Below are 18,421 nucleotides of genomic sequence, written 5' to 3'. Positions count from 1 at the left end.
TACTCAAAGGGCAGCTTCCCATCATTGGGCTTGATGCACCGCACGTAGTGGGGTGTGGTGGCATTGAGAGTCTCCATGAGCAAGTACAGGGAGCTGCGGAACTAGGAAGCAGGACCAGAGGTCAGAGGTCGCTCTGCTATGATTTGATGCTTAGATCAAGGCAAATAAAACTGATCAGTAAGAAGAGGTAATTTTAGGGCAGGGCTCTACAGGAAGACCCGAGTTTTGTTAGCGGCACCCACATTTACGTGGTTCACAGATGCCTTTGTAACTCTAGCTCCAGGGGATCCAACACCCTTTTCTGGCCTCTGTGAGTACCTGTGTACCCCTCCCCGCAACACACCCCTACACCCTGACAAGCTCCCCTGCAGCAGAGGACTAATGAACTATATGACTACGCACAGATGGGGAGGGGGCTGGGACATGCTGAACTGGAGTTGGGAGTGTAACAGATGGGCTGGAAGAGGCCTGTCGTCTGCAGCCAGGCCTGAACTGTGGGTCCCACAGGTGTCTGGCTCCCCAGAGCCCGGCCCTAGCGGCGACCACCTCCCACCCCGCTCCTGTGTACCTTGCTGCCTACTGTGGTCCGGAAGTGCTTGCTGTTTGGTTTGATGACCTGCTTTGCAGATTTAACTGTGATCATTGCCCCAAAGGGAGAAGACGGAACAGGGTTTTCTTGAAAAAATGTGGCACAGAGATGAAACTGGAAGGAACAGAGAGGGTTTAAATGTCCCCAAGCGTTGGCCGACAGTCCTCCCCAGCACAGACCAAATTCACAATTGTAACAGCCATCTAAATGAGAGGGCCCAGAGTGACAGCCCCAGCCACCTCGACAGCCAGAGCTCCACTGAACAGGCAGAGCCTCCTTGATGGTGACAGCTATGGCTTCCTTCCTGGGACTGGGAGAGAGGACAGCTGTGCAAGTGTCTACATGTATGCACTGCTCCATCCGGCAGAAGAGACACCTACTACCCCTACCGAGCCCATTGGCTCAGCTAGACTTTTCTCAGCCCTCTAACTTCCCCTACAGATCCAAGCCCTGCTCCAGAATCAAGGCCGTGACAGCGTCTTCCAGCCACGCCCTACTCACAGTACTGAACCCACACCCCTACCTCAGTGTTTATATGTGGATGTGTTTATGTGTATTATTGTGTGTGTTTATGTGTTTGAAGGTGCATGAACACATGATAGACATGCATATGGAAGCCAAAGGACAACCTTAGGCTTGGGGCTTACACAAATCAGAATACAGGAAGACCAGAAAGTGCGTTCCCACCTCCCTACCTGCTGGGGTTATGGACGTGTGTGTACTGCTGTCCCTGGCTTTTTTTTTACATGGGTTCTGGATCAGTCTCAGGTTCTCATTATTGTATGGCGAACACTTACTGAGCTACCTCCTCAGACCCTTCCGTTTTTTGAGGCAGGGTCTCACTATGTAGCCCAGGCTATCCTAGACCTTATTATTAATATACAGCCCAGGCTAGCCTTCGTCCTGCCTCTGTTCTCGTATCTTTATTTGCTCCTCTTTTGAGGCATCCGTATTCTGCTGTCCATCAGGTGTGTCAAGTGTCTGTCTTCTGTCATCATTTCTTCACTGTGCCTCTGGGCAGTGACTGCATCTGGAGTTCCTACCTGTCAGCTCAGGAGACCGACACCCTGCTGCTTCTGTATCTTCTGGATAGGACCTGAGGGAAGCTTGGGGCTAAGTAAATAATCAGCAAATCAAGTCAACTAACTCTATCACAAGACGCAGTCCATCTCAACACTGAATGCTCGCTCTTGTGTGAGCCACTTGGAAGAGAGTGGTTTTCCAAGGGGCATTTGCTTATGATCATTGGTGCAAAGGCCTGGCCTCACTTAGGAACCTGTCAAAAGACTTGAGCATTTTTTAAGCAGTGGGTTGGATCTGCTAGAAGAAGGAAATAAATATAGGTCAAATTATTATAAGATGAAGGCCTATCTATGAAATACCGTCTTCTCAAAGTGTTATAAGGAAATGTTTGAGCCACGAGTCATTCAGATGGAGCTAGTGTTCATCACACAGAGCAGTGGGTTCTAGGACCTAGTGTCCCCGGCCACACTTCCTTCAGCCATCCCCACACTTGGTTTGATTTTTTTTCTTTCTTTTGGTATGTGTGTGCAGGTGTGTGTGTGTGCGCAAGTGTGTGTGTGTGTTGATGCTGGGTATGTTCTCTAGTCATTCTTTGCCTTATATTTTGGGACAAGATTTCTCACTGAACCTGGAACTTACCAACTTGGCTACTCTGGCTGGTCAGCCAGCTCCAGAGCCCTGCCTGCCTGTCTGCCTCCCCGGTGCTGGGGCTACACGTGCACAGCGCCACGGCGACAGGTGCACAGCGCCATGGCGACAGGTGCACAGCGCTACAAGTGGCTTTTTGACGTCGGTGCTGAGGACTGAACTTAAGCCCTCAGGCTTCTGGTCAGCCATTGGACTGACTGACATCTCCCCAGCTCCTTTGTTTCTGTTTCCTGGAGTGCTGTGAGTACCTCACACTGCTTGTTTGTGTGTTAAGGGACATGGCTTCCCCTAGAATGTGGGTGCCCCTGGAAAGACTTGTTCATCGGTCATGTTCACTGTGGTGTCCCCAGAAATGAGGATAGGGCCTTACCCACAATCCTTTGTGTGAATGAAGGAGCCAGATGTGAACTGTGCTTTCCCAACCAGCCCTGTTAGCGGTCCTCCTTCTCTGTCACCTGCCTGTCCCACCTCATGTACACAGTTTACAAAGCTTTCAGATACTACCGTGTACTTTACCTCCAGCTCTAAGACAAACACAATGTGGTACGTGCACACACTGGAATCCTATTCAGCCGTGAAAAAGAATGTAATGAAAAGAGCTGCGAGCCGCTGTTACCCAGCGGCTCCTCTCTCTCCAACCCCACCCTTCCTGTGTCAGCTACACAGCCAGCCGCAGCCTGTGCCCCGGGGCCCCTGCCAACCTTGCTTGCTCTGAGGGTTTCAACCAGCATGTCATAGACGGTGTCTCTGTTCTTCTCCAGGAACCCTTCACACTGGTACTCCACCTGTGCAGAGAGAGGCCAGGGCCCACAGCATCAGCTACAAGCTCACCTCTTCCTGTACATGCACCTGAGCTATATTCCCAGGCCCCCTTGTGTGTGTGCGTGTGCGTGTGCGTGTGCGTGTGCGTGTGTGTGTGTGTGTGTGTGTGTGTGTGTGTGTGTTGTAAGGTCTCAGGCAGATATATAATCCAGAAATGAGCTCGATCTGGACTAAAGGATTTCTGGTGGTTAGATAAAAGCCAACATTCCTCAGGAACTCGTGAAACATGTTCCCGTCTGTAAAAGGAGCAATTCTTCTTGCTTCTGGCAGAAGGGGCACCTGGCTCCGTTGACATATACCTATGGCAGCTATCAGCATATCAAAGCCCACGCTGCTCCAGGCTCCCTCAGTCCCTACTCACAAGCACTTGTTACACTTTTCAAAGCTCCCAGGCTAGCATCCTCGCCCCTCCCCCCTCCCCCCCCAACTCCCAGGCCTGCTCCAGCTCACAGGCTTCCTCCCCAGCTGTTCTCTACCATCCCTTCTCTTGCTATCTCACTATTCCCTTTCTCTTGCTATTTTATTTCTTTCTCCACTCCCTTCTCCTACATTCTCCCTTCTTTGGAAGTTAGCTCTGGCCCCTTGTCCAGTCTGCTTCTTTCACTCTCTGCTCTGGACTTCTCCAGATGCCTCTGAGCCCCAGGGATCCATCGGTCCCTAATTCCCTGGGGATGATGGGATTACAGCTATGCGGCACCATGCCTGCATTTAAACAAAACAAAACAAAAAAACCCACAAAGGGTTCTGGGATTGAACTGGGGTCCTCATGCTTATAGGGCGAGCACTTTACTGCCTTCTCTCCCCAGTTCCCCTCAGTGGGACTTGAACCCAACTCCAGCAGAGACACCCCGTCCTGGATAGCGCACATTGGTCTTCACTGTACCTTGTCAGCGAAGTGCTGGATGACAAAGGATGTGTTTGACATTCTAGGCTTTTCGAATAGAGCGTTCTTGTTGACAAAATTGTTGTACAGCTTCTGAAGCCAGTTTTCATCAGTTCCATGAGGCAACTGGAGGAGGAGGCAGAGAACAACTCAAGTGAGGACACAAGGTGAAAGATTACTGGAGGGAGGGAAGAGGCTGACTTTGGGGCACCAAGGCCGTCTGCTCCCTCAGGGAGCCCCTCCAAGTCAGGGGCGCTTCTCCCTCTGAGCAGCTCTGAGCGTTCATGGGACCTTAAACTTTATAGACAGCTATCTTTTATTATGGACAGATAATAATTGTGGTAATATATGAAATATTTACTACAGTATTTAAATGGTTATTTAGAAGGGAAATGGTCATGTCATGACTTAGGAATAAAGGCTTGTGTAATACAGAATAGGCAGCATTTTATTCTTCTTCTCACAGAAGCCTCACAGTTCAAGGAGAGAGGGAGCCTGACTTGACTCTGAGTGATGGGAAGGACAGAACCAGGTGTGTGTCTTCCCTACCCCATCCCTGGGAATGAATATATATATATGCTTTTCTGCCTCCCAGAACCAAGATCCAGCTAAGCTCCTGGAAAACCCTGTTTTTAATGCAGGCATTTAAATGCTACTAGTTAAATTCAACCCAAACAGGGTGAATTATATACCCCATTGAGTCTCAGTGACGTCCAGGTCACCTTAGGAGATACTTCAGTACTTACAAATACTTACAGTCTACCTTGTCCTCTACACTCTTGCCTCTAGAAAATTCCAGAACACTGGCTGGATGCCTGCCACAGCTGGTGCACAGGTGGTACTTGAAAAAACGATCAGGAAGAACCGTGGAACCAAGTATTCCAGGAAGGAGCCACCAAGAAGCAGTACAGAAATGAAGACACGATGGATCCAAGGGACAGTTGAGGGGAAGGTTTTTATTGTAGCTATGAGGGAGAGAACAGCCAGAGGCATCTGGAAGAGTCCAGAGCAGCGGGGAGAAAGTAGTGGACTGAACACAGCCAGCAGACCGAACCCGGCCATGAGAGGAGGTGGGGGGCGGGGGGAGCGGAAGGGGGAGAGAAGAAAGGAAGCCAACGGAGGCCTAAGGGAGAGGGGGCCAAGAGAGCTGGCAGGGTAATAAGGGAATGAGAAGCTGGGGGAAGGGCAGCCCCCGAGCTGGAGAGGTTTAGGGTAGAGGACAGGATGAGAGGAGCTGAGAGAGCCCGGAGGCCAGAATGCGGTGGGTACGCTAATAGGCACCACCCGTTAGCTCTTTCTTTTGGACCTGACATATTGTATCATTATTTTTAAGCAAATAAGTCTTTGGGGGAGAAATGGCTGCTCAAGTGTCAGAAGTTACTGTCCGAAGCCCATTCAGACTGTCCTGGGGGTTATCTGTTCTTGGGGCAGGCACCCTGCTGGCTGGCCCTCCTTCCGGTTGCTCCTCCCAAAGGGCAAAAATAACAAGACAACCCCTAGAGACTCCCTGGAATCGATGGTGTTGACTGTTCGCTCCCTCTCCTGGTGACTCATAGAACCAGGAAGAAGGAAACTATGTCATCGGTTAGCAGTTAACACAGACAGGGTGGAGCCCTTCACTGTGTGCCCGGACACCCACCTACACGCTGGCCTCAAAGACACCCGCCTGCTGGATTGTTACCCTAGGGATTGTGCACGAGACCCTGTGAGGTCTCAGACTCAGGACAAATGGCTAACTGAGGTGCCTGTTTACCGTATCAGTGTGGACTCTGGTCAGCAGTCCTCCCTCAGTCTCTACTCACCAGCACCTGTTACAGGGTCATCCTTTCCCTCTCCAGCTCCCCCCGCCCCACCCCCGGCTGCTCTTCCCTACATAACCCAGCCATGTTGGTCACGTGGTCTTGGCCTCTTAGCCTTTCGGTCCTTGGCTCCTTTCTTGCTCGACTTTCTCTTCTTTTCCCCTCTTTTTTTTTTTTTTTTTTGGTTTTTCGAGACAGGGTTTCTCTGTGTAGCTTTGCGCCTTTCCTGGGACTCACTTGGTAGCCCAGGCTGGCCTCGAACTCACAGAGATCCGCCTGGCTCTGCCTCCTGAGTGCTGGGATTAAAGGCGTGCGCCACCACCGCCCGGCTCTTTTCCCCTCTTGCTCCCCCCACGCCTCCTCCCATGACCCAATTCAGTCTGGACCCTCCCAGAAGACTCTGGCTGTTCTCTCCCTCACATCTACAATAAACCTTCTCCTCCACCATGCCTAGGAGTGTCATCTCCTCACGTGTTTTTTCATTCATACTCAAGGGTATACGTGTGCTAAGGGTAGGAGGGCCCTAGGGCCCACATTAGGATCTCAGAGTTAATAGCCAACCAAATGGGTAAGTCATCCCGACTTTACTCTGCGGTGTGTGCGTGAAGCCGGTCGTTTTGAACGTTACCAAGCATTCTTCGTCCAGCAACTCCAAAATGCCCATTTTTGCTTCAATCAGGTCAATAACAGGTTGATTGTCATAGAAGTCTATCAGAGTCCAAGGGATGTCTTCCTTCATGTATTCTTCTTGCTCAAGTTTAAAGACGTGCTGGGGATCCCAGAGATAAATTGGAAATTAAATAACATCAAAGAGAGTATATGAAGGGCAGGATCAAGCCTGAAAGATGCAGATGGAGGTCTGACCCTGGAACACGGGCCTGCCCTTCCCAGGGACAAGGCCACCAAGCTTCTCCCGTGGGGCCTGGCTGTCACCCCGACACCAGCCTGAGTGGATTCTCCACTCCTGGTGTCTCAGGCCTGGGCCACCATGTGCCACCACCAACACAGCTCCCTGAGTCTTTTTTGCTGTGGCTGTGGACTGCTCTCTGGGGACAGAACCAGCCTCCATAGCCTGGAGCAGCTCAGCCAGGGCAGGGCAACCACAGAGCATACTGGCTATGCAGTCAGTGGGCAAAACCTATATTAGAGTTCAGGGTGTCAAGGAGGCTTCCCTGGGACCTGGTTCGGGCTCCTCCCGGAGGATGAAGGAAACAGGTTACAGATGGGGAGGAAAAACGTCCTAAGTTGGCTCAAAAAAGAAGCCGAAGATGGGGCTGCAGTTTCAAGAAACAACCACTGGGTGGCACAGGAACTCCCTGTACAACTCTATCTATCCCTCCAGGGATGCGTGCAGCCTTGAGTCAGGGATCAGAACCGCGCCTCGCTGGCCCCGGGAAGACAACACGTCACCTACCAGGTTAAACTGCTGCTGCAGCTTTTCGTTAGCATAATTGATGCAGAACTGTTCAAAGCTGTTGACATCAAAGGTCTCAAAACTGAAACACAGTGGAACAAATTAAAATGAAAGCAAGCACAGGACCCAGACGTTCATTATAGCTTAGCAGTTTTGTTTTTTTTTTTTTTAATGATTCCATAGCTTAAGAGGCTTGCTATGCTGTGGGCAAGTTTAAACCACTTCAAAGTGACTGGTTCCTACTAAACTGGCAGTCAGAGTCAGCTGACAAACTACCCTTTCCCACCCTGCTTGTTTCCCCGGAAGGAATCTGACTGTACATGATTCACCTTCCCTAAGCCAGGCATTACGGTAGGCCTGTCACATGGGGTGTATCGGTTAATCCGGAGAACACGGGTGTCAGCATTACTGGCCTTGCTCTGCAGAAAGGGGAAATATCCGAGAGTAAGTAAACTGAGCCTGGCTGGCAGTGACGCCTTTCAGTCGGAGACACAGTCTCTCCCTTCTCCCTGCCCATCGAGGGGACACACAGGACAATTCTGCCTTCCCAAGGCTGGCTTTCAGAGTTCCTGGAACAAAACTCCGAGGTCACTTCACACCTCAGCCCAGCAGGAAGCCACACACATCTCCGCCTTGTTTTCAAGCTTTAATAGCTGTCTCCAAGGTTACCAGGGAGTTGTAAACTCCAGAGCCTGGAGCAGCCCGGCAGGAGACAGCAATGGGGGATTGGCTGGTTATTATTGCACAGCAGTGAACCCCTTGGGTCCTGTGACAAACAGAATTGTGTCTTAAGAACAGCCTCACTTAGCTCTTGCCAGCTGTGGCCACGGATGAAGCCAGGCCAGGGCTTCCCATGAGCTGATTCTCAAGAGGACACAGCAGTGTTCATTTTGCTATGGTGTACATTAAGTCCTTTGCCTGGCCAGGTGAGCACCCTGCTGGGAGGAAGCCTGAAGAGATGCCTGCCATTGTACGCCCCACCTTTCTTTGCTCTAACTCTGCCTCAGGTGGAGGATTTGTGTGACTTCATTGTTACACATGAGGGTCAGAGTTCCAGAGGCAGCAACGGAGGTAGCAGCAAATGGTGCCCAAAAGGCAGCTTGAGTCCCTGTCCTCCACCCTCCTCCCCCTGCTCAAGGCTTTCCCCCATGGCTCTGGTCCTATGGGGCCACTGCCAATCCCACCAGAGGTTCCTGACAGTCCAGGGTAACTGAAAGCTGACTGTACCAGTTTTTTACATCATTTTTAGAGTTCCTGAAGTGGAGTCTGGATTGGACCTGGAGGCACCTCAGGCCAGGGCCAAGAGCTTGGCTTCCCATAATAGGGCAGACTGTCAGATGATGATTCTTTTTAGGCACTGTGAGCTGAAGTCTGTGTCAATGGCTTGCATTGGGACCAGGACCTAAGACTCTAAGTGCCTCAGGGACTTCTTCCAAATGACTTTCCTGATAGTCCTGCAGGAGAGGCCCTCAGAGCTCTAAAAACGTGTAGCTGGAATTCTGGAGAGCTTAGCCCAGAGGTCTAACCTCAGACCCAGTCATTTCCAACCCTGGTCCAAAGAACATAAACCCAGGGCAGGCCAGGGCATCAGAAATCATCCTTCACTTTGAACCTCAAAGCTCCCAGCTGTAGTTTTAGCTATGTTCAAGGGTGTTAACTTTCCTGGCAGCCATTGCCATTCCAGTTAAGCTGAGCTCAGTTCCCTCAGGAGCCACAGGATACGCTAGGACCCGGATGAACACAGAGGCCAGAGACTGGAAAAGGAGTCACCCTTGGCACAAACCTGCCACTTAGAGGGGAGCCATGAATTCATGCACCATTTTTATAAACAGCTATAGAAGAGTTTAGTCTAGAAATTTTAATGGACTCTAACAAGTTTTTCAGTCTGCAAGTACTCTTATCATGTAATAGGCCACCTAGCTGCAAAATCCAAATTCTTCATTACAGTGGTCTGGAACTCTGTGGATTGAATCTCTCTTCTGTCCTGCTACTCACCCATTTCTCTTCTTCTGTCTTTACCCCTACTTATCCTACACACAGACACACACAGACACAGACAAACACACACACACATACACACACAGACACAGACACACACATAGACAAACACATAGACACACACAGACAAACAGACACACACAGACAGAGACAGACAGACACACAGACACACACACACCCTTTATTCTTCTCACAGGAGTCACCCTGCCTCCTTCCTTGCCTCCTTCACCAGTAAAATGGCGTCGCAGAGGTCAAGGACCTTTCACCACATAGTACCTGGTAAGTACTTATTGGTTAGATAAAGGTATAAAATAAGGGGCCAGGGAGATGGCTCTGCAGTTAAGACTGTGCACTGTTCTTGCAAGGGACAGAGCTCAGTCCCTGGGTCCCATGCTGAGTGGCTCACAACTGCCTGTAACTCCACGCCAGGGGATCTGACGCCCTCTTCTAGACCCAATGGGCATCAGCACTCACACATGCACAAACCTACACACACACACACACACACACACACACACACACACACACACACACACATAATTATAAAAATAACATACATCTTTAAACATATGAAGAAATATACTCCTAAAGTAAAAAGTCTGTTATTTTTAAAGGCAAGTTCAAGAAAATATAACAATCACTTCCCACCTCAATGTAAGAATTTTAAACCAGGTACTAATTTTTTTTCAATTTTTTCACTGGTTACTCAAATTGTTTCTTGGGCTAAGATAGGGTAAATAATTTACTAGCCTATCCCAGTAATGTATCAGTATTTTCAAACTATTGGTATGTTTCCATTGTAAGCCATGAGTAGTCACTAAAGACCTACATTAAACAGTCACTCCCTTGAGTATCTCATTTTACCTGGAACAGGTGTAGGAACAGCTGCTGGCTTTCTACCTGGGTGAAAGTTCAAGGACAAAGCGCTGCCCCGTGTCCCTCTGCCCTCTGCTCTTTCTCTCTGTGGGCAGCGGCAGGCGTGTGAAGGCCCAGGCCCTTCCCTTTGTGTGGGGAAGACCCCAGCTGGTAGAAACCACAATGCCTTTCACGGGACAAGTCTTCAGTGTTCCCCCGAGAAGCCTGGTGTGGTGCTGGAGACTGGCAGAAACTGGGACATGAGAGGCCAGTTGCTAACAGCCAGAAAGCTCCTTGGGGTCCCTCAGCAGCAGGACAGGGCAGAGAGAGGTGGCCCAAGTGTTGTGTTGTATGAAGGAGGGGTGGAGCGACTGAAGGAGGGGTGGGGTGAACCAGGGCCCTTATCACCCAGGAAAGGACAGGAATGTAGGTGTGGGAGGGCAGGAGACTGGGAGGATGCTAGCCTACCCTAACTGGCATTTCCCTGGGGGCATAGGAAGGGACTCCAGGGCTCTGCAGCTCACCGGCCTGCAGGGGATGGAAGGAGAGACCACAGCCTCCTGCCAAAGGACCAGCTTAATTTCCCAAACCTTGGTTGTTACATCTCTAAAGTGGGGGTGCTTCCAGGAGGACCGAGAAACCACTTACCACAGGAACGGTTACCCAGTGAGGTTTGCTGGCCATCATTACTTTAGCATTTATTGTATATGTGTGCTCATGTATGTGTATGTATGTGCTCATCTGTGTGCACACATGGAGGCTGTAGGCTGACGTTAGGTATCTCCCTCTGTAGCTCGCAGCCTATTTTTTTGAGACAGGGTCTTTAGCTGAATGCAGAACCCATCTGTTGAGCAAGGCTGGCCTTCCTCTCCCTTCCCCGTGCTCTGCTGAGCCTGGCCTTTTATGTGGGTGTTGGGATCCGAATGCATGTTCCCATAGCAAGCGCTTTACCCGCTGAGAAAGCCCCCTAGCCCTTGTTCATCATTTATTTAATGCTCTCTACAGAAAGGACACTATGACCCAAGAGCTGTACTTAACATCTCTACATGAAACACAGAAGAAAAAAAAATCATCTTCAAATCATGCAAAACAAGTGGAAAGAAGCAACCTAAAAATAACAGGGCATTTGACATTTCAATGAGGAAAGGCGGGCACACAGAAGAGAATCTTACCCATAAATGTCCAAAACACCAATAAAAGTGTGCTGCTTGCCTGAGAAGTCCAGTGCCTGGTTGATTCTCTCTACAATGAAGTCGAACAGGTGAGCGTAGATCTTTTTGGCCAGTGCATCCCTGGCATTGATGGCCTGAGGCCTGGTCATGGGCTTTACCACGGTCTCCGAGGCGGTCACAATTTTTCTATTGCATAACCACTGAGCCACTTTGCTTGTCTCCAGGCCCAAGAGCTCACAGAACACCGTCAGGTGCCTGTCATCCTCCTTCAAGAAACAAACACAAGCCCCATCAGAGCCACCCAGCCGTCCATAGTTAATACTGCCCCATCTAGCCAAGGCCCCTCCCTGTGCAAGAGACGCGAAGCTGTGTGAGATGTCCACGCTGCCCCCTCCATTCTTCAGCCACACTCTGGTCAGCAAAGGATTGTGCAACAACCCTACCCCACCTAATGTGGCCCCTAAGTGATCGTCCCTGAAAGATGCCTAGGTATGGCCACCGGACGGACTTGGTGGGAGTCCCCAGCCTCAGCTAGCTTCTCATTTGACACCAGGGCTGGTGGGAGACTCTCCCGACACACAAAACGACTTTTTTCTCTTGAGTCTGGACATGAGAGATGCCCTACTGGCCTGCAGCAGGCGTCAGGGGATGGTATTTGCCTTGAGCCAGCATGCACCGCCTCCAGCTCTTGTCACTTGGCCAGGGAGTGTGAGTCCATGTGACTGAACGACAACCTTCCTCCCAAGGCAGGCAGAATCTCACACCGTGACTGCCCTTTAAATGCCCAGAAAGTGGAGGGGAAAAAAGAAATCTAAACCCCAAACGGGTCCTGCCACCTCCTCCCTGCCCCGCCCCCCCTCCCCCCGCCCCGCCCCGCATACCCTTTCGACTGCTACCACACCAACCACACCAACACAATACTTCCCTCTGGCCAAGCCTGACCTCCTCTCCGGGGAAGGGGTTGGCAGAGCCCTTGTCTAAGAAGGGACCAAAGCCTCGCAGTAAAAAGCTTCATTAGAGGGGCTGCTGGGCAGGAGATGCGCAGAGGCAGCAGCCTGCTGACTTCAGAGGGGAGCTTCACCCAAGCTCAGCTTGTCTGCTGTTCTAAGCTCCTGAGACAAACGAGTTGTACGTTGTACCAAAGCCAGGACCAATAATTGTAAGCTTCACCTTTTCTAAAGTCTTAACTGGGGCTGGAGAGAAGGTGCAGCAGTTAAGAGCACTGGTTGCTCTTCCTGAGAATCCAGGTCTGAGCCCCACCACCCACACGGCAACTCGTAACTGTCTGCAACTCCAGTTCTAGGGGATCTGACACCCTTACTGGTCTCCTGGGGCACCGGGCATGCAAAGCGTACACAGACATACATGCAAGCAAAACATTCATGCACATAAAATAAAAATAAATCTTTTTAAAAAAAAGTCTTAGTATTCTTCCCTCTCCAAGATGCTGCCTCCATGGCAAACCTGGAATGACAGAGCTTGGTGTGACTGTGTCTGTGGGATGGGAACCATGTTTACTCTGTGGGAGTTTGAGAGGAAAAGGTCAGAGGCCAGCTTCTTTGAGGGAGTCATAACGACATTATAGACAGCTCTCCCAATATCTGAGTCATCTGAGGACTACTCTGTGAGGTCTGGACACTGGTGGGAGGGGCAGAAGTACATCCTGGTCACCTGGTCACCAGGAGAACGGCAGAGCTGCAAGGAGGAGGGAAACTGGGTACCTACCCTCAGCCTATGGCAGGCTTCCCTACTCTCTGCAGATCCTGCACCTCCTGCAAGGTCAGGGCTTCTTTCGTTTGATGTTGCTTCACAGAGCTTACAACAACCCCTGGCACAAGGTAGGCTCCATAGATAGTTGTCGAATAAAAGAACATATAGCTAGCATGCACGCACACACACGCACGCACGCACGCACGCACGCACTGTGACAACCGAGTAAGCTTTCTTCCTCGTTCCTGCTAAACCAGTCTGCCTGGCAGGTCCAACCATGGCTGGTGCTCGTCCATGAAGGCCAGTGAGCCATGAGCAGTTACCACTGACCTTCGCACCCAGGAAGAGCAAAGTGAACAAGGCTCTTACACTGACTGAAGACCTCTCGCTGCCCACGGTGGTGACCTGCACATTACCCAGATGTAGGATGGCAGCGAGGATCTTGAAAACATCCATCTGAAAATCTTCCTTGAAACCTGAAAGCAAACATTCCCCGAGTCAGGGCACTGCTATTCTTCTGTGCTTTGCAATACAGCCCCTGGATTCTCCCAAGACTCTCCAGTTCCAGTGCCAGGACTGGGACAGGGGTGTGAAGTAGGCTTGCCATGGGTCAGAGGTGTGAAGTGGGCTTGTCATGGGACAGAGGTGTGAAGTGGGCTTGTCATGGGACAGGGGTGTGAAGTGGGCTTGTCATGGAACAGGGGTGTGAGGTGGGCTTGTCATGGGGCAGGGGATCTGAAGTAGACTTGTCATGGGACAGGGGTGTGAAGTGGGCTTGTCATGGGATAGGGGTGTGAAGTGGACTTGTCATGGGACAGGGATCTGAAGTGGGCTTGTCATGGGACAGGGATCTGAAGTGGACTTGTCATGAGGCAGGGATCTGAAGTGGGCTTAGTGACAAGCTGTTCCCAGTTCCTCCCTTATAAAGAATGCTGCAGTGGGGCCTCCTCTCTCCTGGAATGCTGGCGAGTTCAATGTATATCTGGGGCTAAGGGTATAGCTTAGTTGGTAGAGTGATTGCCTAGCACACAAGGGGCCCTGGACTTGATTCCCAGCATCCCATGGACCAGGTGCAGTAGAATATTCCTGTAATTCAGGAGGTGGGGGCGGGAGGGTTAGAAGTTCAAGACCATCCTACACAGCAAGTTTGAGGCCAGACTAGGTTACCCTAAGACCCCATCTCAAAGAAAAAACAACAAACCCCAGAACAAAACAACAACAACAATAACAACAACAACAAAACCAACGATCTAAGCAGCTATTTTAAGTCAGGTTCCCAGGAGTCTAGGCTCTGGTGCAGTTTCTACACTTCACTTTAAAGATTTTCTTTTCTCTTTGCTCACGAGCTCCCAGAATCCTTCTTAAGATGAAATGATGGAAGGATTCCATTTGCCCCCAGGCCCCACAGACCAACCCACTGTGGACCCAAGGCAATGGGCTCTTGTGTCCTTGGGTCTCTGGCTGGGTCTGCTCAGTGGAGAGCTTTGGAAGGAGATAAAGGAGGAGCAGAAGGGGCAGGAAGAGGAGGAAGAGGAGGAGGACCAATAGGAAGAGCAGAAGGAGAGGAAAGAGAAGGATGAGCAGAAGTCAGAGCCGGAGAAGGAAGCTCTGAGCATGTCCTCCCTGGCTCTTCAGAGCAGTGTGGCCTCCCAGACAGAGGTCTCTGTTCCTGGCCTGGCACTGAGTTTACCTAAGTCTCCTCTCAGGCTCATAGAACAGCAATGAACTGAACAGGCAGAAGCAAAGAACAGTTCTGCCACTCTTCCTGGGTCCCTGCTGTCTGTGGAGGCTTCTCTGGACCTCAGTCACATTCTCTGTGTTGGTCCTTTCATAAACTCTCCCTCTCTGGTCCTGTCTTGATGTTGCCATATAATACCCCTGGGGTCTTGACTGATACATGTGGAATACACAGAGAGGGAATTGGCCCATTTTCTGGTGCCGAAAATAAACCAAGCCAGCTGCTAGGAGGACCATGTGTCTAGCTGCCAGCTGTGGAGTGGGCTGTGCTGATCGGGGTGCAGCCATGCATGTTTGTGGCAATCTGTGAGCATGAGGAGATGCTGGGGCCCTCCCATCACTGTCCAAGTTCCCTGGTCCATGCTGGAGAGAGAGCAGAATGGAGGCCAGCACCATCCCTGCTACCCAGCAAAACACTAGGCCCTGAGTGCCAGAGAAGAGCAGCTGATGCCACCTAAGCTTTCTGTGGAGGGAACCTTGGGGTTCTGGATCATCAAGGTCAGATTCCTAAAGGATCTGCAAATCTTCTCTGCTTTGCTACCCAGGTCCAGAACCAGGGCTATGAGTTGACCCAGCCCAACATCCATCCCATCTAGGATCTGCTGGAGCACGTGAAGGGACTAGTCCTGCAGACTCAAAGCTACAGAATCTCCATGACACAGGACAGCAACAGGATCTCCAAGAGGAGTCCCAGTGAGGACCCAGCATTGAGAGTGTAGCAGAAACCAGAGGCCTCGAACCAGACCAGTGACTCTTTGCAATGAACACATGCAAGTAAAGATGTGTGGACTAAAGGGTTTACTGTGTGACTCACTGTGTCACACTACAGCTTCTACAATGAGATTTTTTCTTTTCTTTTCTTTTTTTATTTTCTTAAATTTTATTTTGTTTTATTTGGGGGCAGGGGTGGAAGGGGCAGAGGGCAGATACAAAGAGACAGGGAGATGGATGGGATCAAGATGCATGATGTGAACGGCACAAAGAATAAACAAAGTGAAAAGAAAAAAAAACCTTCTCTGCTCCAAAGATGAAAGATATCAGCCCATAAACACATAGAGGATTTCAGCTCATGAGTCTGGGAGTTGAACAACAGGTGAGCCTGGAGAACCTGCAGGTGGTTGATATGATAAATGACACATAAATGACCGAGAAAACCAAAGAAACTGCAGAGCCTGGAGCACCCCACTGGGATGCTGTCGTCTTTAGCCAAATCTCTTGGCACCAGGCCTTTCAGAGACAAAACATGCAGCCTCACCAGCACCGTATGTGGACAAATTTTAAACCTCGGTAGGTCACAATGTCTCCCGAGACAAAGTCATCCCAATATCAGACACCAGGGAATGAGCGTGCCAGGTCTCGTCCCTGGAGCCTGAGGTGTGGACTTGTTGACAGAGACCAAGGGTCACAGTGGCGGTTCATGGCAGGGAAGGAAGGGAAGGGCGGCAGATGGCAGAAACGGGGGCAACCTTCTATCTCTGTGTGTCTAATGTGGCGGTACCCAGGCAATGCGAGGAAAGAGCAACCAGCAGGCAATAGCCTTGAGTAGCAAGCTCATTGGAAACAGCAGATTACATCCCTGTCACTGGCTGAGGCATTTGACACCTCACGCAGTACAGTGGTGGACCTGCTCATTAGCAGCCCTCGTAGGTGGCAGATCAATGGTCTTTGCTTCTCTGTACAAGGCTGGGAACGGTGTCTATGACTCTAGGCCTGTGTGCAGGGCTGGCGCTGGAGGAGAGCCAAGTCAGTGTCCCCCATCATGTTCTTTATCTTAAAATTTGCTTATTTTATGTGTACAAGTGTTGGCCGTGCCCTCAGAGTTCAGAAGACAACTCTGATTCTCTGGTACCGGAGTTAGAGGTGGCTGTGAGCTGCCACCTGGGTGCTGGGCATCAAACCCGGGTCCTCTGGAAGAACAGCCAATGCTCTTAAGCACTGAGCCACCTCTCCAGCGCCCCAGCCATGTTCTTCCATGCCCTGAGTGTGTGCACTTCCTTGGCTAGCATGATGTCGCCACTTACCCAGTAGTGTGAAGGTCTTTCGCGTCTCCAGCATGTCATCCCTGTCATTTACACCTTCAATGACAGTGCTACCTCCCATTCTCGTGTAGTTGAACTCTTCAGCGCTCCCTGGGCAGACAAGACAATTAATTCCACCCACAGCTCAGAAATCTGGACATACATGGCCATCAGAAATAAGAAAAGGCCAGGCATGGTGGCTTTCCTCTACTTCCCAGAACTAAGTTCAAGGCTAGCCTCGGACTACATCATAAAATCCTGTCCGAGAGAGGGAGAAAGATGGGGGTGGGGAGAAGGAAGGAACAAGAAAGGAAGTTCATATTTAATGGGCACTATCAAACATTTTACAATCTGAGAATCAGGAAATCGAAGGCCTCACTCAGGGTCCCACATTGGACAGCAAAGCAGGGTTGACTGAGTGAAAGCTCTGGTGTTAGTTCCCAACGCTCCTGTTTCCACCTCTCCTGGGATTATAGGCATGCACACCATGCCTGGTATTTGCAGGGCAGGGGACTGAACCTGGCTTCATGCAGCTGGGTGGGCACTCGACTGAGATATATTGGCTGCTCTTCCAGAGGACCCAGGTTCAATTCCCAGCACCCACATGGCAGCTCACACCTGTCTGTAACTCCAGTTTCAGGGCTTCTGACACCCTTTCATAGATGTACATGCAGGTAAAACACTAATGAAACATAAAATAAAAATAAATTATTAAGAATAATATAGTATATATATATTCCTAGCCCTTTCTCTTTTCTTTCTTTCCTTTTTTTTCCCTGACAGTATTATATTCTGTAGTCCTAGGTAGCCTTGAACTTGTGGTGATCCTTATGCCTCTATTTTCTGAGTGTTGAGACTATCAATGCACATGCTACAGCTGGCCCAACTGATTTTCCTAATGCATTCATTTCAGCTCTAAAGCTCGTCCTATATTTTTAGAGAAAATAGTTCTTTAAGTTGTGTTATAATAAACTAAAAATTTAAACGCCTTCAGAAAAGAACCCTTTCATCCGCCCCCCCCCCCCCCCCCCCCCCCCCCCCCCCCCCCCGCCACATACCTAGTTTCAGGTGTTTAAATTCTGACTGCTGTGCGCATGCACAGAGCTGATAGAAGATGTGGTAGTTCCGCTCATTTTCTGACTGCAAAAGAAAGAAAAGGTCCCAGATTACACCAACCCCTTAACCAATGAAAATGCCAGGGTTTCAACTTGAGGCCCCTAGATGCCAGTATGGATGGCTGATTCCCTGGGGGATGGACCCAGCTTCCTCTGGCCAGCTCACAGCTGGCTGTCCTTGTCACTGAGTAAGAACTGGGGGGCAGGACATGATCTTCAAGCAGAAGGCCCAGAAAACCTTATTACATGAAAATAGCCCATGCAGAGGAATGGTGTGATTTTCATGAGCAGCAACTTCTGAGATGTCATTGGGCTGCTCAAGGCTTCCTGTTGCTCTGACCAATGTGTTTAAGGAGTTTCTCCCTTTTAATCACAGAAAAGCTTGTCTCCCTCCCCGCCCCCACGGGTCAGCTCTAATCCTCCCACAGGAAAGCTAGGCAGGCGGCTCTGCCTGCTTCAGTGTTTGTGTTTGAAAAAGATACACTTGATTTTTAAACTGTAAGACTTTTCTTTTCTCCCCAATTAAAAAAACAGTAACCTTTATTCTTAATTCTTCAACACACGAGGTTGCATCTACGTATCAACTTTTTTTTTTTAAAGAACAAGCTTGGCAGTGCTGGCGCACTCCTTTAATTCTC

The 18,421-nt window shown here is 50.2% G+C and overlaps 1 protein-coding gene across 1 annotated transcript in view; it reads right to left on the bottom strand.

Annotated features, from left to right (window-relative positions):
- The window catches only part of Myo5c (myosin VC), a 72,059-nt gene that overhangs the window by 38,039 nt on the left and 15,599 nt on the right, over positions 1 to 18,421 (bottom strand). Inside the window, 10 exon segments of the mRNA XM_052730203.1 lie at positions 4 to 101; positions 569 to 703; positions 2,962 to 3,045; positions 3,966 to 4,091; positions 6,393 to 6,533; positions 7,179 to 7,260; positions 11,204 to 11,469; positions 13,283 to 13,389; positions 16,672 to 16,779; positions 17,727 to 17,808. Of these exon segments, the coding sequence (XP_052586163.1) occupies positions 4 to 101; positions 569 to 703; positions 2,962 to 3,045; positions 3,966 to 4,091; positions 6,393 to 6,533; positions 7,179 to 7,260; positions 11,204 to 11,469; positions 13,283 to 13,389; positions 16,672 to 16,779; positions 17,727 to 17,808 (1,229 nt within the window).

Source organism: Peromyscus californicus, unplaced genomic scaffold, assembly GCF_007827085.1.
Source record: "Peromyscus californicus insignis strain IS unplaced genomic scaffold, ASM782708v3 Scaffold_11__1_contigs__length_118956290, whole genome shotgun sequence".
Lineage (NCBI taxonomy): Eukaryota > Metazoa > Chordata > Mammalia > Rodentia > Cricetidae > Peromyscus > Peromyscus californicus.
Note: the sequence above shows the minus strand (reverse complement) of the source record. Positions and strands in the feature narration are given on the sequence as shown.